The sequence below is a fragment of the Callorhinus ursinus genome, unplaced genomic scaffold (assembly GCF_003265705.2).
Source record: "Callorhinus ursinus isolate GAN/ISIS: 27379988/994484 unplaced genomic scaffold, GSC_fseal_2.0 scaffold68, whole genome shotgun sequence".
Taxonomy (NCBI): domain Eukaryota; kingdom Metazoa; phylum Chordata; class Mammalia; order Carnivora; family Otariidae; genus Callorhinus; species Callorhinus ursinus.
In genome coordinates, this window is record NW_027397130.1 from 4,465,116 (window position 1) to 4,491,483 (window position 26,368).

Here is a 26,368-nt window from a genome sequence, read left to right on the forward strand (position 1 = left end):
AGCCGGGTCCGCTCGGCGTCCTCCCCCGCCGGAATTCGGCTCGGTCCGGCCCCGAAACGCGTGGGGGAGGGCAGCCGCCCTCTGGGCAGGACGCAGAGGCGGATGACCGGTTCCCCGCCCCGCCGCAGGGCCGCGGGGGCCCGAGGGCCCGACGGGGAGCGCCGCGGGGAGGGGACTGAGCGACGGCCGCGAGGGAGCCGCGCGCCCCGGCCAGTTCCGCGGGCGCCCCGCGAGCCCTCGAGGGGACTGTCGCCGCTCGGCAAATACAATAAAAGGAAGGAAGCCGGGAGGCAGCGCGGGGGCCGCCAAGGCGCGCGGGCCCCCGAACCGGGTCCTCCACGTAGGCGACAGGGGCGCGGGGCAGGGGGCGCGCGGCCGGAGGGCGCCCCTTCGGGGGTTCCCGCCCGCCCCTCCGCGCGTCCGCGGCGCGCCCGGCACCCACCTTCGAAGTCCGAAATGATCCCGTCCAGCTGCGCGTTGACCGCGGGGTCGGACATGGTGGCTGGCGGGCGGCGCGGCGCGCGGAGGGCGGCGGCAAGGAAGCGCCCCGGCGGCCCGGGCCCTGAGCCCGCACTCCCGCCGAGCAGAGCTGGCCGCCCGAGCCCCTCGGCCCCTGGGCTCGGCTGAATGAATGGGGGAGGCGGGCGGGCGCCGGGCCTCGGCTCCCCGCGCCCCCGCCCCGCCCCGCCCCCGCCGCCCGGGCGGATCAGGTTCCCGCACCCGGCCCGGCCTCCCCGGCTCGCACTGGCTGCTCAGCCCGCCCGTCAAGGCCGGGGCCTGGCGGGGGGGCGGGGGGGTGCTGGGGCCCGAGCGGACGCCGCGGGGACAGGCCGAGTCCTGGGCGCCCGACGCGGCGCCCCGCTCCTCCCCGCCTGGCCCGCGCCCCGGGGACGGCGACCGACGCGGCTCGGCCCCTCCCCCCCGGACGCCCCGCCGCGGCCAGATGTGGGCGGATGTGGGGGCCGGGAGGCGGCGCGGGGGCGGTGCCGAGGGGGGAAGAGATTCCTCCCCTTCCCTGGGGCGCAGGGTTCCTCCTGAGGGAGGTTTTATTTACGCAGCCAAACAAAGTTCACCGCCGCCGCCGCCGCCGCCGCCTTCCCGCGCTCAGCGGCTGCAAGGGTTAAGCGCCCGAGCTGCCGGGCCGGGGCACCCCCGCCTGTCGGCCCGGAGCCGCGGAGCGAGGGGCGAGCGCAGGAATCACATGGCCCCCCCGGGGGGGGGCGACCCTCCAGCGATTCCCGATCCCTACCCGTCCACCCCCGGGGTCACTTGCTGCACCCTCCGAGCCAGGTGACAGAAAAGGTGCCAGCCTGGGGGGGGGGAGCAAGGAAGGAGCGCCCCTGCCAGAACAGCCAGGGAAAGGTGCCACCTCCAGCTTCCACAATAAGGGGGGCAGCTTGGTGGCAGAGCATACACCATGGTCTTTCCCCCTGGTAAGGCGACGATATTCCCTAGGATCTGAAGGAAGGAGTTCCGTAATGGGAGAAAGGGGGCTCCCCATCTCCGCTGTACCTCAGGCCTGGTCTTGCCCTCCAAGGCAGCCGTTTCTACACGTGCCCATCCAAACACTGATTAAATTCTGTCCCCGACAAGGACGGCAGGCAGGTCCCTCCAGGCTGGAGACAACAGGACGGGCTGGAACTTGCAAAGCTAAAGGATGGAGCCCCCAGGAAGGGCCCCCCAGGGCTGGTCCCCACAGCGGAGGGGGCCTCCCTTCCACTCCCCCTGCTAGTTAGTTGGGCGCTGGGCTCCAACCTACTCTCCCCCTCATTATCTTAGACCCAGAACCTCTGCCCGAAGTCAGGCCCCGTGAGAGTCCGTGGCGGGGAACACACCCTCCCCGCTGGTGCCTGTCCTCTGTGTGAGGCCTGGGAGTGCCTGAGAGCTGGTCCTGGGTCTCAGGTTGATCACTGCCACTCCCCTCCCAGTCCCCCACACCCCTAGTCTGGAAAGATCCCAAATGGGCAGGGGATGAGGAGGCCCGACTGCCATCCCAGGTACTCCCCACCTCTTTCAGAGAACACACTGGGTTGGCTGGCTTTATCAAGTAGATGAAATCGAGTCCTTTCTTTTTAAGAAAACCAGTCACTCCCTCCCTCATGCTTTGGATATTTTGAACTATTTTCAACTAAGGGAGTTTGTGGACATGGAACTGCAAAACCACAGACATTTCAGATGCGCACACACCCTCCTCTGCCTGGGAGCCCGGGTTTCAAGAAGGGAGTCACGGCTGCCATGGAGGGCACCCCGATGGCCTTCCCAGTGGCCCTGGCATGTCACGTTGGAAAGCCAGTACCTAGGCCTGCCTGACGGCCCAGCCCTCCGGGCCACCTGTCCACCCAGTATTGGGGAGTTTGGTGGTCCACTGCCCCTGCGAAGCAACCTAACTACCCAGGCCCCTGAGAAGATGCTGGTCCACAGCATTATTCGCCAGTGTTTTTATAAAAAGCACCTGGTGAGTGTAGACACACCCATGCGATTGTTCTCCCAGAGAGCGGGCATGGAGTTCCACCAGATTAGCATAGGGTCAACTTATTGTGCATTCTTCATGTCCATTCACAGTGGAGCTGAGCAGACGTGGGCGTATCTCCTCGGGGAGCCCAGCCAGGGTGCACGCCTCGCCAAAATGCTCCCCTGTGGGAACCTAAAGGACAATGGCAGGAGGGAACCAACCTCCACAGCCAGAAAGTGCCCCATGTTGGCATGACTGCACTCTAGAGGCCATCCGGTCCATACCCCCGCCTTCCGTTTAACCACCGGGGCCACGGCTGCCAGGCCTTGACACCTCCAGGTAAGGAGATTCCCCGTGCTCCCTCCGGAAACCCTGCCCAGCGCTTGGCCACACTCCCAGCCAGGAAGTTCGCCCCTGTATCTAACCAACTGCTCTAATTGTACATCATTTATTTCCTCTTTTTTTTCTGTCTTCAGAGGAGATGGGAAACAGCTGGGCACCACCCTTCACATAATAATCACCTTCTCCAAACTCGAAGACAATCCGGCCGCTCCTCGGCCTTCTCTTTCCCTGCTGAAATCGTGCACCCAGCCCTGCCTGTCTCAGCCCGGCCTTTGATCACCTCTGATGGCTTCGTCCGGTCCGCAGAGTAGGCCTGATCCTGAGGGGCAGGTGAGGGGTCCCTAGGCCCCTTCTCAGGGCAGAACAGTCAGGGCGGGGCAGGGGGGTTAGGACGGGCATTCCTGGCAGGGGCGCTGGGCAGGTAAAGTGAGTAGCAGCAGAGAGAGGAAAGTGAGCTTAAATTTGGCAAGAAAAAGAGAACCACAAGGCGTCCACATTCTGCAGTGGTACCCTCTTCCAAGGCCATGGGGAAGGCAAGACTGTAGGTCTGGCCCAAGGGGAAAGTGTGATTAGAGGGGACACTGGAGGGGCGACCCGCCTCCCAGGTTCCCCCATGAGACCTGTGATGGGTGCTCCAAAAACACACATCCACCCGAACCTCAGAATGGGACCCAATTCGGTATAAGGATTTCTGCAGATGTAATTAAGGTGAGGATCTGTAGATCAGCTAACTCTGGATTAGGGTGGCCCCTAAATCCAATGACAAGTGTCCCTGTAAGAGGCCAAAAAGGAGACACAGAGAAGCCATGTGAAGTTAGAGGCAGAGATTGGAGGGATGTGGCCACAAGCCAGAGACACTTGGGACCCCAGAGGCTGGAAGAGAAGAGGAAGGATTCTTCCCTTGAGCCTTCTTCAGAGGGAGCGAGGCCCTGCTGACACCTTGATTTCAGGCTTCTGGCCTCTAGAACCGTGAGAGAAGACTTTTCTGCTGCGTTAAGCCCCTCGAGTGTGGTCCTTTGTTAATGGTGACCCCCAGACGCTCTACAGACCTCGACCCCACCAGCACCTCCCAAAGATGTGTATGAGCTGCACAACCTGCTGCAGGTAAGGAACGCTGCCCAGCAGGTGGCCGTCCTGAGGGGACCTCCTGGGGGGCTGGGGAAACCCTGACAGCAAGCAGCAAGTTTTAATAACACCTGAGGGCCAGGGATGGGCAAGAAAGGTCTAATATGAAGTCCAGTTCTAAACCTCTCTGGGAATGGGAAGGAGCAGGCCTGGAGAGAAACCCCACGGGTCAGGCCCTGGTGGGATGAGCCTTGGGAAAGAGAGGGAGGGAGGAAGTCAATGGGCGGAAACAGCCATTTGGCTCAACCTCGGTATCCATGACCCGGGGCTCCATGTGGGGATTGGGGAGCAGAGGGAGGACAGTGGCTCTTTGCCCGGCTGCCCTAGGCCTTTGGCCAGGACACTCTGTTAAGTGGACCATCTGTTTCCTCAAAGACCAGGACAGGCACCCATGGTCTCGGCCCTGCCCAGGCCTGGCGCACAGTAGGGCCTCCCTGAGCTCCAGAGCCTTGGATCCATCAGCTGCCCGACCTTCCACAGCCCCCAAGCTCCCTCAGTCCGCCATCTTTGTAAATGGTCCCTCCATCCACCAAGTGGCTCAGGCCAAGTATCTTGGCATCACCCTTGGGTCCCGTTTCCCTCACCCCCACATCCAGGCCATCAGTGAGTTTCCATCTCCAAAATATCTACGGGTCGGGCTGCTGCTGACCTCAAGTGCTCCCAACTCAGGTCCAAGCCCCCCCCCCCCAGTGGTACATGCTGCCTAATGTTTAACAACCGGCACTTTGGGGGTTAAAAAAAAAAAAAACACCTGATTATTCGGTAGCATTTGCCCATTTCTGTGGTGTAAATACCCTCACCCTGGCCAACTTTGAGCTACCAGTGTGACACCACTGAAGGCCCAGCAGGGAAGCTCTGGGAAGGAACCGTCACGGTGTAGCATTTCTATCGTACAGATAGGACAAGCGATGCTGAGCTCCAAAACACAGAGAATATACTAAAATGTACTGAAAGACTTGGGAAGTGTGAGTTCTGTGTATTTATCACCTTTGTTTGTAATGTCATTACTTGTAATTTGTATTATATAAATCTAACAGATAACTTTGTTTTATAGTATGATGTTTCTAATAGCGCAATGCATTTTTTATTGTGCTAAAAACATACATAACATAAAATTTATCACTTTAACCACTTCTAAGTGTACAGCAAAATGGCATCAAGCGCACTCACGCTGTTGGGCACCCATCAGTCCCGACCATTCCCAGGACTGTTGTCATCCTCCCAAACGGAAACTCCTATTGCCATCAAACAGGAGTCCCTGTGTCCGCCCCTCTGCTCCCACGGCCCACGGCAGTCACCACTCTACTTTCTGTCTCTGTGAATTTGGCTGCTCTAGGGAACCTCACACAAGTGAAATCATAGTGTTTGTCCTTTTGTGCCTGGCTTAGTTCACTGCGCATAATGGCCTCAAGGTTCATCCATGTGGTCACGAGTGTCAGGATTTCCTTCCTTTTTAAGGCTGATATTCTATTGTACGTACACACCACATTTTGTTTATTCCTTCATCCGTCGACGGACACTTGGGTTGCTTCCATTTTTTTGGCTGTTGCAAATGAGGCTGCTAGGAACCTGGGTGTGCGCATGTCTCCTTGAGTCCCGCGTTCATGCTTTTGGGCATTTACCCAGAAGTGAACCTGCTGGATCATATGGTAATTCCGTGGTATTTAATTTTAAGCAATAATTTATACATAATTTATTTTGTATTTTATATACATTCCACAAAATATTAATTATGTTTTTTACATACTGCTGTGATTAAATTTCTAATAATGGTGGTGTTTAACAACTGCTCACAAAATACCTCCAAATTGAACTGGCCGCTCCACGCCACCCTCTCCCTCCTGCATTCCTGCAAAGCCTCCTCGCTGAGGTGCCTGCTTCTTACTCTTGCTCCCCTCCATTCAGATCTCAGTGAAGCTTAAAGATCAGATTATGTCACCTCCAATGGCCCCGTTCACACTTAGAATCGAGTGCAGACTCCTTACCTTGGCTGCCACGGTCCCACATGCCCAGGCCCCTGCCCACCTGGTCTACTCACTGGCCCACTTCACACTGCCTTCTGCCTCAGGACATATGCCTCAGCTGTTCCCTCTGCCTGGGCAGCGTCCCTAAGGTGTCCCCCCGGCTGGCTTCCTGTCTGTCATTTCTGTCTTAAATATCAGAGCCACCATCCCAGGGGCCCCCAGGAGACCCCTTGAGACAGTTGCTTCCTCGCCTCCAGGCACGCAAGGAGGACTCCCCAAGCACCTGCCAGATCCCTGTTGCAATGACAAAGTTCAGTTTCCTTCACAGGATGGCTGGGTCATGGTGACTCCTGACGGGGAATCAGCCCATGGGGGCGGGGCGGGGGGGACATTCAGAACTCACACGGACTCCCTGCATGCCCACCAGCCACCACACAGACCTGCCCCAGCCCCAGCCCCAGCATTCAGGATGACAGGCAGGGCGCCATCTGCACCCGGACCCAAGTGCCAGGACCCCGTCTCCCTTTATATGGCCCTGTGACACCGTTGGAGCCCTACCACCGAGTCTCCCGGGCTGCCGGATTGTGAATCTTCCCGTGAAGCCTGTCTGTGGGTGCAGCTGACATTTAATCAGTGTGTAGGCCACAGAACACCCTTACACCATCTGCCTGGCTGCTTAAATGCAACCATAAGGTTTCACTTCAAAGGGGAATGCCGTTTTCTTAGCACATGATTAATCTGTTCTCCAGACTCCCCAGCTATCGCCCCAGCCTGCTTTGTTCAGAAAATTTACAGCAAACTCTGACCACAGCAGCCCGGGCCTTATCTCTGAGGCAGGGAGCTTTTTAAACAAAGTATTACTCTTCTAAACTCATGCTTTCGAGTCACAGAAGGAAGCTGCCGGCCAGCAGGACCCAGGCAAGCTCCCTGCTCCCTGGCTGCAGGCCTCCCGCCCCTGCCCCGCCCCGGCCCCCCCAGCCCCGCTGACAGATGCTCAGGACCCCGGCAGCTTGCAGCTCCCGTGGCCTGGCCCTGAGGGGGCCTGCAGCCCTGCCTGGCCCTCCCATTTTCCATTTCACTTGTAAATTTTCCTGCAGGGACATGAAAGCCAATGGGACCACCTGAGCCAAGGCAGGGCAGGGGCGGTGGCTGCTAACACGGAGGGGGGTGAGGCGGGGTGGCGTGCAGAAGATTGCTCGGAAGCTGTGACCCTCCAAGGTGATTCCTCACCGGCTCAACTCGGGGGCTCTGGCATGTCCAATGGGCTCTTGGCTAGCGGGTTCAGATGCCTGGGTCCCCACCATGGGCTTGGCGAGTGATCACCCAGCTGGGAAGGGGGAGGAGGAAGGCAATGGCTCATGCTGTATCCCTGATGCGTTCCCTCTTCACACAGTCCGTTCTGACCCCAGCCCCCAGAACAGGGCTTTGGAAGGGACTTGAGTCCCCAGCCCGCTGACCGCCAGCAGAGGCTAGAGGTACAGAGATGAGCTGGGGGCACACAGCATCCCCTGCACCCCAGCTGATGGGGAGAAAACAAACAAACAAATACTCTTGCCCTCCCAGGAGCTCCAGAGTCCCACAGGGGCCTCAAAGGAGGGGCCGGCCTGGTACCCACCCAGCCTCAAAGCAGCAAGTGGTTGTGCCTCACCCCTGGCGCTGCCAGGACACCTGGCCAGGCCACCCTACCCGAGAGGACAGGCTGTCCCCTGGGTGTCCTGACCGCCTCACTGCCTTTCCCGAGCAGGCACCCTGCTCCGAGGGCTCAGAGGCTGGAGGCAGCTCACTACTGCTGCAGTCTGGGGACAAGAGCTGAGTCACCAGCCTTCCCCCAGCTCCACGTCAGCAGGAACAACAGCATCTGAGCAGGATCCGAGCAGAGAAGAAAGGGCAACAGGCCCTCTGTGGCTGAACTTATTTTTAAAGTCGCCGCAGTGACCGAGGAGACGTTGTCCCCAGGGAGCTGCCTGTCCGCCTGCCCCCTTGGACTCGGGCCACATGCCCTAACAGTGCTCCTGCCCACTGCACAGGAGACAGCCAGCAAGCAGGTGGGAGGAAAGCGGGCTGAGGCTCAGAGTGGCAGCCGTCAACACAGGAAGGGCAGGAAAGGGGGAACCCCCTTTCCTCTTCACCCTCTCACAAGGGTCTTCGGGGCTTATGGGGCATGCACAGCCCTTGCTGGGATCCCCCTTCAATGCCCACCCCTTAAATGCCCATCCACCCTACCCCTGAACACCTCCAGTGACAGGGAGCTCAGTGCCTATTAATGCTGCTTACTTGGTCTTTGTCCAGTTTGGGCTGTTTAAAAAAGACAGAGCTAGAAAGAGACAGAGTGGGGGCGGGAGGCAGTGAGGGAGAGAATTAAAGTTTGCCTGACTATTGTTTTTGCCCATGGAAGAAGGTATCAACTCTACTCTTTTCAAGAATAGAAAAGTGAGGGGCACCTGGGTGGCTGAGTCAGTTAAGTGTCTGCCTTTCGGTCAGATCATGACCCCAGGGTCCTGGGATCGAGTCCCTGCATCGGGCTCCCTGCTCAGCGGGAAGCCTGCTTCTTCCTCTCCCTCTCCCTGCTTGTGCTTTCTCTCTCTCTCTCAGAAATAAATAAAAATCTTAAAAAAAAAAAAAACTTGGGGCGCCTGGGTGGCTCAGTCATTAAGCATCTGCCTTCGGCTCAGGTCATGATCCCGGGGTCCTGGGATGGAGCCCGGTATCGGGCTCCCTGCTCAGCAGAAGCCTGCTTCTCCCTCCCCCACTCCCCCTATTTGTGTTCCCTCTCTCGCTGTGTCTCTCTCTGTCAAATAAATAAAATCTTTAAAAAAAAAAAAAAAGAACTTAAATAGAAAAGTGAAAAAAACAAACAAAAAACCCCAGAAAAGTGGAAAGAAGATGCAGAAGTATGTGTTGCCAGCAGCCTTTCTAGGGGCCTGGAGTCTGGGGCATGTGGCCCTCCATTTTGAGGAAGGGGCTGAGATGCGGGCCCCCAGGGAAGGTTGGAGGAGGGGCCCCTACGGGGACATCAGCTCCCAGGTGTCCCTGGCAACAGTGGGAACCTGACTATAGAAGCTAGCCCGGGAAAGCTCAGGGCCTGCTGTGGGGCCTGGAAGAGAACTGGTTCCCCATCAGCTGGTCGCTGTGGGGAAATGTCCCCAGAAGCCAGCCAGTGAGCCAGGGGCTCCTAGAAACAGGAGCCAGGGGAGGAGCAAGTATCTCGAAACCCCTGGGCTACGGGCCCCTCCTCAGCCTTCGACCCCAGGACCCCGGGTACTTGGGAACTCTGCGCAGGGGCACACCCGGGGTCAGGTGGGGGGAGGGGAGAAGAATGGGTGCCCGGGCCACTGTCCGTACCAGGCTTCTAGGGGCTCAGCGGGAAGCCACACGTATTTTGGGACAGTCTTGAGCCGGCAGGTCCCCAGCCCCCAGCCTCTCCCTCTCCTCCTCCTCCTCACTTCCACTGAGCATCTTGGGCCATGCGTCACCTTCTCTATACCTCCACAGAAGGATGGAGAAGAAAGAAGAGGAGCCAGCCGGCTCACTCAGGAGACACTTGAGAGCACAACATCTGGGGACAAAGGGCCCGGCGTCGGTATCCAAAATATCCCTGTGGGCTGGATTCTTCTGCCCGATCCCGCCCACCAGGAATTGAGAGGAGGTTGTGTACCCCCGGATGCATCCCTTGGCCCGGTGTGACCCCCAGGGGAGGGTGGCCACTGTGCCCCGCTGTACCTGGGATGCTGCCTCTGGGTCTTGGCCCGGAGCCTCGGGAACAGAATGCTCTGTGTGGGAGGGAGCCTGGCTGGGCCCCCTCCCAACAATCTGGTACTGCTTTCCTGGATAATGAAATCTCCCCACTGCCAGTGCTGCTGGGGCCAGCCGGCAGCCAAATCAACCTCAATGAACCATTTGTCCCTCGTGTGAAGTGACCTCAGGGACGGGGACGTAATGGGTTTGCTATTAACACACCCCGCCTGGTGCTCTGCTCCCCGCCCCCCCCCAGCATGAGTCACTCACCGAGATGACAAGGCTGGGCTGAGGGCCCTGACCAGGGGGATACCAGCCCTGGCCAGGCTGTGAGGAGATAGACCAGTCCCAAGGACAAAGGCTGCCCAGTGGAGAGGCCGGGGGGCGGGGGGCACCCCCAGAGGCTTCCCCTGGACTGTCTATATCCGGAGGCCCCTGTGTGTCTCTTTGGTTCCCTGGGCATCTGGGCAGCCGTGGCCCTGCCCACGTGGGGACAGACAGTCTTCCGGGAGACTCCTGCAGATGGGGAGCTGAGGGGGTGAACCAACGTGGGAACTGGCCAGAGGGAAGAGGGACAAGACAGCCCAAGGCCTCTGAGGGCCAGCAGTCCCCCCAGCACCTCCGGGATGGCCCCAAGTCAGAGACAGGTTTGGGGTGTCACTGTCTTTCATTACTACTAAACACTCGGGCTCCCTCACACGCGTGGCCGCAGGCTCTGGGGAAGGAAGCGTGCAGGCAGGCCCCAAGCTGATCTCCCTGCCCAGGGTGTCTGCTCCTCCCAGCCTAACTCAGAGCTGCTGGGGGGACACTCTTTCTAGAATGCACATCTGACCTTCACCTGCTCAAGATGGTGAGAGCCTAGCAGGGCCCCCCAAGGCCATCCCAGGGCCTCTGTCCCCATGCCCCCTGTTCCTGCCCAGCTGCTCCTAGTTCCCGGACAAGCCAGTGTCACACCTCTGTGCCTGTCCTCTTCTGTCCCCTCTGTGTGGTAGCCCCCCTGCCACCCTCCTTGGCCAGCTCATCCTTTTTTTTTTTTTTCATCTTTTTAAGTAGGCTCCATGCCCAGGATGGAGCCTAATGCGGGGCTTGAACTCACGACCCTGAGATCATGCCGTGAGCAGAGATCAAGAGTCAAACGCTTAACTGACTAAGCCACCCAGGCATCCCATGGCCTTCAGGTACTCGGCTCAGATGCCACTTCTCAGAAGCCTCCCAGGAACCCCTGGCTGGAGGGACTCTCTTCCGGACCCTTCTGTGAGTTTTCCCAGTGATCAGGGCAGCCTCTGCCCTGGACCATTCGCTGGAGGAAGCCAGGAATCAGCCTGCGGGGGTGACACTCCTCTCCTGCCACCGGGAAGAACACAGCCAGGGGAGGAAGGAGGCAATGAGCATGCCCTTGTCCATCCCCAGCCATCCTGCCAGCCAGATGGGCTACCTTGTCCTAACAGCTGTTCTCCAGCAGAGAGAAATTTCCCACCTCGGGGACAGGGTGGAGATATGCCAGAGGGGGCCACGTCTACACTGGTCTCAGAGACCACAGAGTCTGGATCTCTGCGGTTTTTTCCAGCCACAGGGCCGCAGACCTGGCCCCGGGCCTGCCGCTCCTGCCCAAGTGAGCACACATCTGGAGCTGCACGGCCCCCAGGGCGGGGCAGGCGGGGCAGGCGGGGTCCGGGGGTTAGCTGAAGCCACAGCACCAGTGGAGAACAGACCCGCACATGAATCCAAGTGGAGCCTTTGGTACCAGGGGCATCATTTTCAAGGAGGTAAGCGCGGACATTCCAGACCAGTGAATCACCAGATGTCAGCACATCTCAATAGGGCCGTGGCCCACCCCATGGCTGGAGAGAAGGAAACAGACGGAGCCTACGTGGCGCATGTGGTCTTCTGGGCCGGCAGGGTGTGCAAGGCCCAGGACTGAGAGGTTCCCACTCGATGATGAATGATCTCGATCATCTATCTAGGAAGAGGCTAGCATTGTCCAGTCGGGGACCTCAGATCTCCGAACACGGGTCCCCTTTCTGCAGAACCATGTGGCTTCCCTGGTGCCCACCCCATCCAGCCAAGCCTCAGGTGCCCGGGACACAACAGCACCACACAACCGCGGTCAATCCCACAGGCCTCCCGAATCTCCCCACTCCCCGCCATGACCTTAGTTCTGAGCGGGAGGAGCTGACACTCAGAACGGTGACCCCAAGGCAAAGCAAGGTCTTCAAAAGGAGGGAAGCGCTGTGCAGTGGGACCCCCATTAAAACGAAGAACAGCGCTCAGACCTTTCAGGAAGACTTTGGTTAAGAAAGGAAGAAAGACAGGGCTGATGCAGCGGCGTGCTGGTGAATGTTTTAACGGCCCGCCCGGTGGCGGGAAAATGCCTGATTTATCACATTTGCCAATGGCCGTGATGGAAATGGTCCAACCATGGCCAAGTTCAAGCCACCAAGAGGACGTGACTGGACACAGAGTGGGAACGAGGCGCGCCCACTGCTAGCTGACACGGTCAGACAGCCGCAGCTGATTCGTTTTGGGGGCGCGGGTGAGACGCCCATGGTGCCCCGTTGCCTTACAAAACAGCAGGGCTTGATGGGGTTCAACTGGCAGGCCTAGCCAGTCGCCTGCCCACCGGGGGGGATGCGGGGCAGGTTTCCGGGGCTGCTCGGTGCTCAGGGAGAAAGACAGCTATGCTGATCGACCGACAATATCTGCCCCAGCCTCAGGACAGGTGGCTGGCGGCACGCATGCCAAGACAATTGCCATTCCTGACCTGAAGATATTTGTCTTGCCCCTCAAGCTCAGGACAAATGTCACCTCCTTGATGAACTGTTTCCCAGTCTCCCCTTTCCCGGGAGCGATCCCTGCCACAGGGCTGGCCACCACTTTGTACTTACCAAGTGTGGCACAGACCCTACGTGCCCTCCATCATACCTACTCTCCCTTTCTTGCACAGTGACAAGAGTTTCAGCTGGACCTATCGATGCCCATCTAAAGAATACATTTCCCAGGTGCCCTTGCGGCTAGGAGTGGCCATGTGACTAGGTTCTGGCCAGCAAGAGGGGAGCTGAAGTGTTTAACTTTCAGGGCACTCCTGCCCCTTTCCCTCCCCCAGCGGGAGCATAGATGTAATGGCAGGAGCCACAGCAACCATCTTATTTCACGAGATGGATGCTGCAGTTGAGGATGGCAGAACAGCAAAGCAGCAGCACACCATGTCCCTGCTGTGCTGGGCCACCACGATTGCTTACCCTTGGACGGGGAGGTGGAAGAGAAGTGAATTTCTCTCTTGTGTAAGCCTCTGTGTTTCAGTCTTTGTTACACAGCCAGACAGCTCCCTGACCGACAGGGTGTGTGCCCATCATCCCGCCGGTCTGGGAACTCCCTGAAGGCAAGGCAGAGATCTAAGCTTTATGCACTCAGCCCCTGGTAGAGTCTGATACAATCACAGCAAAATGAACAGTCTAGTTCACCCAAGATTTGTTTCGTTGGCTTGTTTGTGTATTTGAAATTGGAAAATAAAGTTCTGAGCTTAACGGAGGACAAACATTAACATAAGGCAGAGAGGACACCAAATAAATACACGCCCAGAGTAGGAGGCTGGGACTGCTCTAGAAAGTTCTGTGTTGACAGAGATCTTGAGAGGTCACCAACACGAAGAGCTGTGTGCTAGCTAGAACAGAACTGGCCACTTCAGGGACAAAGCATGATCTTAGAACATCAGTAGGAGCTGAGGCCTGGGCTCCGGGTCGGACCGCTGGGCGCAGACCCAGGGTGGCCATTCACCAGGCAGCAGGATCCCCAGCGAGTTCCTTCACCTTTCTGAGCTGTCACGGATTCCCCCGTCTGTAGGAACGACAATCCCTAGATTGAAGGGATTAGTGACAGTAAGTGTCTGGCATAAAATAGGAACTTAGTTATTGGTAGCTCTCATTACCTATAACATACAGGTGAACCCTGTTTATAGCTGGACCTAGAGAAGCAAAATGGTTTGCCAAGGGCCACACAGCTGTTAATAGCAGAGTCGGGATTGGAACCCAGGCTGCATCCAACTCCGTCTGCAGTGCTCCTGCTGGGGAAGGAGCAGCCTTGTATACAGAGTGGGCAATTGGTGAGAAATTTTGAAAGTGAGGCTGGAGTATGTGGCAATGATTCTGTAGGTAATCAGGATGTCTGTGACTTACTTTGCAATGCACCAGAAGTGACAATAAGGTGGATGGAAGGATGGATAAGCGGACAGAGAGGTGATAAAGCAAGCATAATTCGGCGTCAGTTGTGGAATCGCAGTGATGAGCATGTGGGTGTGCACCGTAAAATGCTCCCAACTCCGCTGCATGTTTGACCATTTTCACAGTCCATGGAGGGAGGAGAGAGGTATAGGGAACCACACCCACTGTTGGAGCAAGGGCAGACCCCCAAACAGAGCCCGTGTTGGAACACAGCCCTGTAAGCGTGGATGCACCTTCTCTCTTCTTCTGAAGACTGTCAGAGGGATACTTATTGACCATGTGCCTTAGGGGTTCAAAGGCCCTTGCTTCTCAGTCCTGACTATCCTCTCCCCACTTGCACCTGGAAGGTTCTCCAGTGGCGGGGGTGGGGGGGGTGTGCTTGGCATGTGACAGATGTCAAGCGAACGTCAGCCCCTGCCCCCACGCCTTATCTGCCTGCCCAGAGAGTTCCCCCAGCAGCCTGGTCCAGCCACCCAGTGGACACTCCTGGACTTCTGGCCAACAACTTCTCCAGCTATGCTCCGGTCACCCGGCAAACATCCTAAGTCATAAATAAAGCACTAGCGAATGTCTCAATTGCTTCCCCTCCCATGGCGCCTACCCTTCTCCCCCCAGGGTTCTGTCCTGACGGCCGACCCTTGGTCCAAGAGCCCCTTTCCGGGGTTGTGTCTCCTGAGGCTGCCCCCAGCCCCCAGCAGGCCAAGTGTGGACAGAGAAGCAGGCTGAAGACTGCATACAGTCCTGCTCAGTGCCTGGCCGGTGGGAGCCCCCCAAGGTGGGGCAGCCCCTCTCTGTCCTCCAGGCCCCACTTAGAGAACCAGACAGGACAGGAATGGAGGAGGGCGCTGGCGGCACCGAACTGTAGTGCTAGTGGTAGTGTATGGGGGAGGGGGGATGGAGGGAGGAGGGGAGAGAGAAGGGGGAGGGGGAGGGGAAACAGACGGAGGAGGAGTAACAAGAACAGGCGAAAAACAGGAGGAGGAACAGCGCTTCCCGAGGGCGGGCCGGGTCCCTGCAGCCCACCGCATTTATTACATTTATGATTACTCTGACATTATTACCTGCGCTATCACCTCCTTTAATCCTGGAGAAGCCGCTGAGAGGTAGCCTCTCCAACCCCCCAATTTCTCCATGGGCGGCAGAGGGGCGAGGAAGGCAGGAGCCTGCCCAGGCCCCAGGGATCAGTGGAGCCGCTGGGACGTGAACTCAGCCTGTCCAACCCCCACGTCCATCCGTATGGCCCTAAACAGAATCAAGGGCAGCAGCGGCTGTGGCTTTGAGTCCTTGCAGAAGGCTCTAGAAGCCAGGGAGACCAGGCTGGAGACCAGGCCAGGTGCGCAGTACATGTGATGCTCGGGAGAAGCTGTGTGGCACGTGGCGGGCGTTCATGAATCCCTGCAGAGCGGGGGCACTAACGGGGCCGGGATGCTACCCACTTCTGCAGAGCAAAGCTTCACGGGCAGCGAGAGTCCCTGTTTCGCGTGGCATCACATCTAGGTCTAGGAACGCCCTCACCAGCAGGGAGACGCCACCCACCCGGCATTACTCAAAGATTCGGATGCTGGTTTTCCCCTGAGGATGGATACTCAGAACCCTGCCACGGGAGGAAGAGGCCGGAGTGCTCCTAAACAGCCCCCCCACCCCGCCCCCAGTGTTTGCACGGATCCTGCATCAGCCCTTCACCTTGGCAGGCCCTTCAGATGCCACAGCCACTGGACGAGAGGCAGGGGTCTCCACCCATGATGTCACAGGTAGAAGGGGCATGGGACACACGCATGACCCACAATCCACGGTCAGGCTCTTTGCACACAGCCCCGTGACCTAAATGAACAGCCACCACAGCCGGGACACAAGGCAAGACCCCCCGTTGGCCAACGTTCCAGAGCAGAATCTTGGCAGCCACCCAGGGGCCTTGTGCCGGGGGGGCGGGGGCAGGGCGTTTGCACAAGCCTTACATGTTCAGCTCTCCACACACATGTGGCTGACAATCACCCACGCATCCATGCCAGGAATCTGGCGCACAGCCTGCCAGCAACAGGGCGCTGGTAATCCCCAGCTGCTCTCCTGACGCCACTTGGAGATGCTGTCCAAGGCAGGACGGAGAGGGTCACCATTTTCAAGGTCACATACCCCAAAGGGAGATGCTGGGCCAGGGAACGGAGACAGGCATTTTGGCCAAAGCCATCAGCTCTCAGTCATGCCGATCAGCAGCGGAGGACCCACCCATTCATTCAGCTCATTTTATTGAGCAACTATAATGAGCCGAGCAGCACAGACCATCCAAATAATCAGCTTGTGGAAAAACATCCTGAGCTTTTCCTGGGCCTGATGTCATAGGAAGAACTTGGGCTTTTGGAGTCGCAGGGCCCTCGGCAGAAATCCTGGCCCAGCCAAGTTATCAGCTGGTGGAATCTGGACAAGTTTCTTGACATCTCTGGGCCTCTGTCTCCTTGTGAAAAAGCAGGTCTCAGCGAGACAATGAGAATGTGTCTGTAGGCAGCACTGGCCTGGGCTGGGTGGGTGGGGGGCCAGCACACAGGACTAGGGTGAGTCCTCGTTGGCACGTGCGACCAGCAGGCATCATGCCCGCGCTGCCCGGCGCTCCCGGTGGGAACGTTCACGCGGTGATCTACCCGTGTCCGTCCTCGGGGGCAGGGAAAGGGTAGCAGGAGGCCACACGTCCCCACAGCTGCTTCTCCCAAAGCTTCCCGGAGGCTCAAGTGTCATTTCCTTCCCGGACAGCTGCTGGGTGCCCAGATCCAGGGGCAAGACTGGCGACCCCACAGCCAGCAGAGCGGTGACCAGAGGGGCTGATAGGAGGGGGTCTGAGCCTGACCAGTCACCTCCAGTGAACCCTCCCTCCGGGCTGGGCAGGGACTCTGGGGGAAATCCAGTTCCTGGGAGATGGGCCAGACCAGAGGGGTGAGGCTACAGGAATGGCCCTCAGTGTCGGCAACAGAACAAGGCCAGAGTGAGACCCAGACCTGATCAGGGTCCTGGTCAATCCGAGACCCGCTTCACGTCTGAAGAGAACAGCCACCATCGAGCACATGTGTGAGCGTGTGTCCGAATGGGTGGCTGTGTGTGTGTGTGTGCACGCGCATGCGCGCGCAGGAGGGAGGGAGGCAGGCCTTGGGCAAATCCCTGTACCCCACTATGCCTCTGTTTCTTCATCTATAAAATGGGGATAACATTACCTACTTCCAAGGGTTATCATTAAATGAAAATGCGTTCATATTTGTAAAGCGCTTAGAACAGTGCCCAGCACAAGACAAGTGTTATAGGTTTGCTAGATAGGTAAAAAAAAAAAATAATAATAAGACACGTGTTATTACGTGCTTAAAACAGAGCGTGGCATACGGCAAGCATCAAAGTTGGCATTCCTGACTGCTGCCTCAGACCCAGGGGCGCAGCAGATGCGGGGGCCCTGTACCAGGGACCCTCGACGGGGGATGTGCTCACACGTGCAGTAAGAGGCATGTGTTCATCCACATGTGTGACTATCTGCACACGTTTCCCCAGACCCGTCTGACAAGGAGCTTAATTACGTCGTCGGGGCTCAGGCAGGTGGGCCACAGAGTAGAGGCTCCATTTGCATAGGAACCAGAGGCAGCCAAAGACAAGGGGGTGGGGCAGGGAGAAAGCGCTGTAGGATCAAGCCCAGCCTGATCCCCAGTCGTAAAGACAAAGCAGAATATGTAGGGCCTAAGCGGAAGGCACCTCCCTCTTAGGCATGTTCCCCACATCATTACACTTTGAAAGTTAAGTTCTCCTCAAATAAGACAGCTGGTCTTGGCAGTAACCGCAGAGGTCCCTTCTACAGCTTTCCTGAACAATCTCCACACGGTCCCCGCTTGAATACTTCTAGGCATGGAGAACTCACTACTTTGTGAACTGGTCTGCTTCATAGTCAGAAAATCCAACTTGTGGGCAAAATGCCTCTTTATGTAACGAGTCAAACTGCTCTTCCTGGGACCTGCCAGGTATCCGGTCACGGGGGTGCGTTTTGGAGGAACTCAAACTAAGTCCCTTCCTCCTTCTATGTGATGACCCTCCAACTACTCAGACACAGTGACTGTAGCGCTTTTCTTTTTCCAGGTAATCCCTGCACTCAAGGTGGGGCTCGAACTCATGACCCCAAGATCAAGAGCCACATGCTCTACGGAGCCAGCCAGGCGTCTCTGCAGCTCTTCTCTTTCTGTCCCTCCTGTGCAGACAACCCTGCAGCACCCTCCCAGCCCCTGCCCTGACTCACTCCAAGCCCCCCCCCCAGCATGCGGGTACCCCCCACCCCACACCGGGGCCCTCTCGTCCACCCACGTCCTGTTCACGACTGAGTCCCGGAGAGGGCCCCTCTACAGAGAGAGCCTATTGCAGGCTGAGCTGTGTTCTCCAAAAAGGTATGTCGAAACCCTAATGCCCAGAACCGTGAAAGGGATCTTACTTGTAAATAAGGTCTTTGCAGATATGATGGAGTTAGGAGGAGGGAATCCTGGATTAGAGGGGGGTCCTAAACCCACAAGCTGGTCTCTCTGTAAGAGAAAGAGATGGTGGCTGTGTGAACACAGAGATGCTCGGGGGGAGACAGCCCTAGGGAGCTGGAGGCAGAGACTGCAGAGGGGAACCTGCCAGTCGCAGAAGGCCGGCAGCCACCGGAGACCGGGGAGAAGCTGGGAGAGGATTCTCGATTCTCCCTCGGGGCCTCCAGAAGGAACCAGCCCCACCTGAGGACTCCTGGCCTCTGGAACTGTGAGGGAAGGAGTGTCTGCTGTGTGAGCCCCGGGTCTGTGGTCATTTGTTAGGACAGCCACAAGACCTGTCCAGGGACTGAGCAAGGATGGCCCAAATGGCCGGTGTCCCCTCCCTCCTGCAGCCAGAGTCCGCATCCGCTATTCTGTCTCATCCGCCAGGTCACGCGGCCGTTCACCCAGAGCTTTGTTGGTCAGCAAGTACACGCGGATCTTCCCACACCCCACAGGCAGGGCAGCCCCGTGCTCCCAGAGCACCTGTGGCAGGGACCCCCTGCCCCGCTCACTGTCAGCACCTCATCAGACACTGGGGTTTGCGCGGTAGGCCTGGACCCCGTATTTTCACAGGCTGCCCAGAAAACTAAATCAGCCGCTTGCCCTCAGCCAATGTGGGGAGCCACTGAGCGGGGTTCTGGCCAAGGTTCCTTTCAGTGGCAACCCCATGATCCTGGCCCAGAACTCCAGGAGAAGACCCCACTTGGAGTGGGACCACTCCAGACCTGGGCACAGCTGCGCCTCCCGAGGCCCCCAGAGCTTGGGACAGAAGCCACCCGAACGGGCCCTCAACTGCACTGGATGCCTGGGGCAGGATCTGCTCTTCTGCACATAAACCGGCCCCACCCCCCCCACTTTCTGTTCCCTTGAACATACAGCAACAAAAAGCTTAGTTTTGTGCCAAAGGTGGGGCCTGAAGTTTCCCAGAGTCCAGTTTCCTGCCAGGCCTAGGTACAATCTGTAGGACTGATCGCCCCTGACTCTGTGTGTGTGTGTGCACACGCGCATGCGTGTGCCCGCGTGCCCACGTGCACATGTCCCATCTCACGCCGCACAGGGCAGGGTGCGGAGCTTCGCAGACATTCCTGCTGGTGGTCAGGAAGATGGTAAAATGGAAACAACAGCTGTGCACACATGTGCGCACACGCACTCACACACGCCCTCGCATACGCACTCACACGCGCACTCACCCATGCCCTCGCACGCGCACTCACACACGCCCCCGCAGGGGAAGTCGTTTTCCTTCCTTTCCTTTCACCTCGAAGGATCCCGGGCCTCATGAAACAAGACTGAACTCCAGAAGCGCCGTGCTGGGCGTTGCAGAAATCTCCAGCAGGCCTCCTAGGTGTGGTGTCTGTCGCTTCTCCTGTCTCCACGCCCAGCCCCGTTTCCTCCCCTGGGCTCCTCGAACCCTGGGGCTGCCTGCTCCGACCCCCACCTTTGCACTTGGGTGTGAATCATTTCCTCTGCACACACACAGACACACACGCCGCACGGGAGCAAAGACCAGGTCGAGGCTCCTCCGGCGGCCCCCAGGAAGGGGCTTCTCTTCCTGCCTCCCATGGGCCCGAGCAGTGTGGTGCTTGCCCTTCACAGCGTTTCTCTGGCACCCAGAAGACTCCTTCCCGTGCACTGGCTTTGGCCCCCAGCCCACCCCCCCCAAAACTTCCTGTGGACCAGCTCCCACCTGCCCACACCCTCCAGAAGTTCCTCTGCCACCCCATAAGCTGCTTCTACTCCGTCGACACCCTCCGGGAAGAACGTTTCACCACCAGGAGACCACGGGTCTCTGTGGCAGCCACACCTTCTCCAGCACAGCCTGAGCCCCAGACCAAGTGAGGCAGGGCTGCTGGTGCTCCCAGTTCTCCCCGTCCTATCATGTTCTGCCCCTGAGCCCCAGAGCCACAGCTGCCTCTTCCGTGAGTATGTGGTGAAACATCCGTAACACAGAACTCACCCTTTTAACAATATTCAGGTGTGCGTTTCTGCAGCATTACGTTCATCCACATCGTTGTGCAACTATCAACATGACCCATCTCTAGAACTTTCCGTCTTATCAAGCTGAAACTCTGTACCCCTCAGACACTAACTTCCCATTCCCCTCACCCCAGCCCGCTGGCCACTGCCTTCGACGAATGTGCCCACATATCTGCGCGGGACCCTGCTATCAATTCTTTGGGGGAAATCCTACTAGAAGTAGATGTGGTGGAGCGTGTGAGAATTCTAGGTTTAATTTTTTGAGGACCTTCCATGGTGCTTTCCACAGCTGCCAGCAGCCGAGCACGAGGGCTCCGAATTCTCCACATCCTGGCCAACATGTGTTACTCTCTGTTTTTTGGGTACCAGCCATCCTCATGAGTATATTTGCATGTCTCTAATGATTAGTGACACTGAGCATCTTTTCCTGGGCTTGTTGGCATCTGTGTGTCTTCTCTGGAGAAAGGGCTATTCCAGTCCGTCAGTTTTTTGTTTTTTGTTTTTAATTGGGCTGTTTGGGTTTTTGTTGTTAGATTGTAGCAGTTCTTTATATATTCTAAATATTAATCCCTTATGGATATATGGTTTGCAAATATTTCCTCCCCATCCCGTGGATTGCCTTTGCCTTCTGTTGAGGTGTCCTTTGAGGCAAAAGTTTTTAATTTTGATGAAATACAACTTACCTTTTTTTTTCTTTTGTTGCCTGTGCTTTTGGTGTCCTAGCCAAGAAGTTGTTGCCAAACCCAGTGTCACAAAGCTTTCCCCTGTGTTTCCTTCCAAAGTAGCTGCTTCTTTATTTGCTGCTCTATATTCCTCCGAGTCTTGTTTTACCCTTTTAGTAGCTAACCAGCTTTTACCTGTTAATAATTCTTTTTATTACATTCTGCTATTCAAATTACTGGTGTGGTGTATTTTCTGTTTCCTGCCTGGGACCTGACTGATACATCAAAGTAAGCAGAAGGAAGGAAGTCATGAAGATAAGGATAGAAATAAAGGAAATAAAAAACAGAAAAAAAAATAAAGCCAAAGGTTTGTTCTTTAAAAAGATCTACACACCCTTAAACTCACAGCAGACTAATGAGAGAAAGAAAGAGAGATGGAAAACACAAATTACCAGTATTAGGAATTAAGGGTTATCCCTAAGATCCTATAGACATTAAAATGATAATAAAGGAAAACTATGAACAACTTTAAATGAATAAGTTCAAAAACTTAGATGAAATGGACAGATTCCTTCAAAATACAACTTACCAAAATTGACATAAGAGGAAGTAAAAACCTTGAATAGCTCTCTCTCCATATCAAATAAATTTAATATGTTCAATTAAATATTAAATTCATTTAAATATTTAATCCAAGTTTTTAATTTGTCATTAAAAAAAACCAACTTTCCAAGAAAACTCTAGGGACAGATGGCTTCCTTGCTGACTTCTATCAAACACTTAAGAAAGAAGTAACACGAATTTATGCAAACTTTTATGAAAAATGGAGAGGAGGATACACTTCTGAACTCAGTTCATGAGGTCGAAAGAACCCTGACAAAGACATTACCAAAACGAAGTAGCTAACCAAAAAAATACCACACCAATAATATCCTTCATGGATCTATATAAAAAATCCTTTACAAAAAACTAGGGAAATCAAATCCAGCAATGTATGAAAAGGATTACATATCATAACCAAGTGGGGCTTTTTCCAGGAATGCAAGCTTGGTTTAATATTCAAAAATCAATCATTGTAATTCACCCTACTAGTAGAACAAAGGAGAAAATAATGATCATTTCAGGAGATACAGAAAGAGTATTTATCGAAGTCAACATCCATTCATGTTCAAAACTCCAGCAAATTAGGGAGAGAACGGAATCTCCTCAGTCTGATGAAGAGCATATTCGGAAAACCGATAGTTAACATCCTCAGTTCCAGCACAAGACGAAGATGCCTACTCACTTCTATTCAATATGGTCCTGGCAGTTCTAGCTCACTAGCTAGAAAGGCAAGAAAAAGCAATAAAAGGAATCAAGATCAGGAAGAAAGAAGTAAAACAAGTACTAGGATAAAAAAGGACTTTGACAAGGTCACAGCATATAAAATTTATATGCAAAAATCAAGGGCATTTTATATACCAGCAACACACAATTGGAAATGAAATTTAAAATATATGCTCAGTTTACAACAGCACCAAAAAATAAAATAGTTAGAAATAAATTTAACAACTGACATGAAGATCTTTTCACTGACAACTGATTGAAGAAAAAGGTCTTTAAAAATGGAGACCTACCATGTTTATAAGATTAGAAGAGTCAATGTCATTAAAATGTCAATTATCCCTAAATTGACCTATAGATTCAATGCGATCTCAAAATTCACACAGCATTTTTATAGACGTCGACTCTCTACTTCTAAAATTTATAAGGAAATTATAAAAGTATTCTTGGTCTTAGAAAAGACCAAGAACATCTAGGGGCACCTGGCAGACTCAGTCGGTAGAACGTACGACTCTTGATCTCCGGGTCGTGAGTTCAAGACCCATGTTGGGTGTAGAGACTACTTAAAAATAAAATCCTAAAAAATTTTAAAAAGAACATTTAAAGCAGTGGTTTGTATATATTGGGAGAGCTTATTTCAAGGCTTATTATGAAGCCACATTAATCAAGACAGGGCGGTCTTGGCCAAAGAATAGACAAAATATGAATACAACAGGATAGACTCTGGAAATAGAACCACGTATACAAAATCAATTGATTTTCTTTTTTTTTTTTAAGATTTTATTTATTTATTTGACAGAGAGAGAGCACAAGCAGGGGGAGTGGTAGGCAGAGGAAGAGGGAGAAGCAGGCCTCCCGCTGAGCAGGGAGCCTGATGTGGGGCTCCATCCCAGGACCTTGGGATCATGACCTGAGTCAAAGTCAGATGCTTAACTAATTGAGCCACCCAGGTGCCCCAACAAAGTAAATTGATTCTCAACAAAGGTGTCAAGGTACTCCAATGTCTTTTCAACAAATGGTGTTAGAACAATCGGGTATACATACTGAAAAAACAAACCAGCAAGCAAAACCCAACATGATGAACCTTAACCCCCTACCTCATACCATACACAAAAGATGATTTCTAAACCTAACATTAAAGCTATAACCACAAAGCTTCTGGAAGAAAACACTGAAAATACCTGCCACTTGGGAGCAGGCAAAGCCTTCGTAAAAAAGAACACAGAAAGCAGTAACCACAAAGAAAGAAATTTTTTACATTAGATTTCATCAAAATTAAAATTACAAACTTTTGCTCATCAAAAGATATCATTAAGAAATGAATGTGTAAGCCACAGAGCAGGAAAAAACATATTTACAATACACATATCTGACAAAAGACCAGTATCCAGAAAGAATAAAAGTCAAGCAACCCACTTTTATTTTTCATTTTTTTTTTAAAGATTTTATGTATTTAGGGGCGCCTGCGTGGCTCAGTCGTTAAGCATCTGCCTTTGGCTCAGATCATGATCCCAGGGTCCTGGGATCGAGCCCCGCATTGGGCTCCCTGCTCGGCGGGAAGCCTGCTTCTCCCTCTCCCACTCCCTCTGCTTGTGTTCCCTCTCTCGCTGTCTCTCTCTCTGTCAAATAAATAAATAAATAAAAATCTTTAAAAAAAAAGATTTTACGTATTTAATTGTGAGAAAGAGGGGAGAGGGAAGAAAGAGAGAACAGCAGAGGGAGAGGAGAAGCAGGCTCCCCATTGAGCAAAGAGCCCGATGCGGGGCTCAATCCCAGGACCCTGGGATCATGACCTGAGCTGGAGGCAGATGCTTCACTGACTAAGCCACCCAGGCATCCCCAAGCAACCCACTTTTAAAATGGGCAATAGATTTGAAAAGATCCTTCGCAAAGGAAAAATAGATGAGTCCCCAGTAAGCACAAGAAAATGTGCTCAACAGCATTAGTCATCAGGAAAATGCAAACTGAAACCCTAATGAGATACCACTACACACCCAACAGAAGGATGGAATCGTAAAGAAGGACAGCACCAAATGTGGGCAAGGACGTGGAGCAACGGGAACTCTCCTATATGGCTGGTGGGCGTGTAAAATGGTACAGCCACTTTAGGAAAAGATCTGGCAGTTTCCTGTAAAACTAAACTCATACCTACCTACCCTCTGGTCCAATAATTCTACTTGGTGTTTACACAAGACAAATGGAAGCATATGCACAGACACACACACAAAAGTTGTATAAGAATGCTCATAGCAGTGGTGCTCAGCTGGCTCAGTGCATGCAGCGTGCGACTCCTAATCTTGGGGTAGTGAGTTTGAGCCCCACGTTGGGGGTAGAGATGACTTAAAATAAAAAAAATCTTTAAAAAAAAAAAAAAGAAAGCTCATAGCAGCTTAATTCATAAGAGTCTCACCCTGGAAACATGCAATGAACACCACTCAGCAATCATGGGACTACTAGTGCTGGCAGAAACACAGATCTAAAAAACACACAAACTGGCAAAATTAATCAATAGGGAAAAAAACAGAATTTTGGCAGCCCCCAGGCAGGTGGAGGCAGAGACTGACTGGCAAGGAGCATGGATGGTGATGCTCTGTATCCTGATAGGAGTTCAGATGCACAGTGTTAGTCTACGCCCAAACTCAGAGTGCTACACTTAAGATCTGGGAGTTTCGTGGCACATAAATTTTACCCAAAGAAAGAAAAAGAACCATATACAAATACTGGACTCTAGCTAGTGAGATGCAAGCTGAAGTGTTGGCAGGGTAATGTGTATGGATATCAGCAACTTATTCTGAAATGGATCCCTCCAAATCCCATGGATTGTTGGCAGATGGAGGGAGGGACGTGGGTTGAAGCCAACAGAGCATAACGTGCATTGCAGAGTCTCAGTGGTGGACGTGGGGGGGAGGGTTGGCGCTAGAATTCTTTCACCTTTCCTGTGTGTTTGAAATGTTTCATAGTAAAAAGTTGGAAAAATTTAAAAGAGACTGAGACATATCAACCACAAATAGGAAGAAGAAGGATGTAGCCGGAGCCCCCTCCCCCAAAGCAGGAAGCCGCCCGGTTTCAGGGGAGTCCTTGCTCCCGCGCTGGTGCCTTCCCATCCTCGCCATGATTTCTGCTCTCTCCACCCGCCACTTCCCACCTGTAGCGAGCAGCCCCGGGAAGTGGAGATAACGCCGGGGCGGCCTCTTCCCGCAAATTCCGTAAGCCGGGAGACGGGCCGCGGCCAGCTCTCGAGGGCCTGCACTGCCACCTTCTGGGGGAAAGGCTTTCTGCAATCCCTCTCCCTTCTCCGGGTTTGCGGCCTCCTCCCTCCTCAGGCCCGGCCCCGCCCCTCATGGCAGTAATGGGGGGCACCCATGCCTGGATGATGCATGTTTCCAGAACCCAGGCCCCTCTGTCCACTCCTCCCCAGAGAGGTGCGAGCTGGGGCGGCGGGCACTGCAGGGCGTTCCTGAGAGTACACCCCCAACCCTTAAACACACAACACAGAGGCACAGCCCAGGCCCCCAGCCGTCACCCCCAGCCCCATCCCTCTCCCTTGGACTTGACGCCATTGGGATCAGGACACGCTAAAGATGCTGGAGCTTGGAAACATGCTGACGTCCACCATCCCAAAGCTTATGATCAGATAACAACATCCTGGGACATCTCACCCAGCCCCACGGTCCAGAGCCCTGCATCCTTGAATCGAAATGCCACCTGGAGAGGCCCCCTGGCCCCTGATGGGCTGGCCGGGCAGATCGTGGGGCGCCGCCTGCGTGCACACCAGGGGCGGCAGGGCCAGAGAGGGGTGCAGGTCTGAAGTGAAGCCCCGGAAAGGTGAGGTCTCGGGCCTGGGCGAGCCTTCTGCGCTCGCCCATCACACCACACCAGGTGGTCCGTGGATGGTCAAGGAGCACACTAAGTAGCAAGGAGGGCCTGACCGAAATATCCCCTGTGTGGGCCGGGGATGCTCAGGCACCCACTGTCCGCCGTCCTGTGAAAGCAGCTCTTGAGTCTTCGTCCCTCCCCAGCCCTTACCAGCTGAGCAGAAACACAGGTG

General features: G+C 54.8%; 1 protein-coding gene across 5 annotated transcripts in view; it reads right to left on the reverse strand.

Annotated features, from left to right (window-relative positions):
* The window catches only part of SEPTIN9 (septin 9), a 151,019-nt gene that overhangs the window by 93,956 nt on the left and 30,695 nt on the right, over window positions 1-26,368 (reverse strand). Inside the window, exon 1 of one of the 5 annotated variants that reach the window (XM_073885921.1) lies at window positions 443-688. The exons of the other annotated variants lie outside the window; for them this stretch is intronic. Within the exon in view, the coding sequence (XP_073742022.1) occupies window positions 443-497 (55 nt within the window). The 5' untranslated portion in view covers window positions 498-688. Of the gene's footprint in view, window positions 1-442; window positions 689-26,368 lie in introns of those variants that run through there. 5 annotated transcript variants of the gene reach the window in all.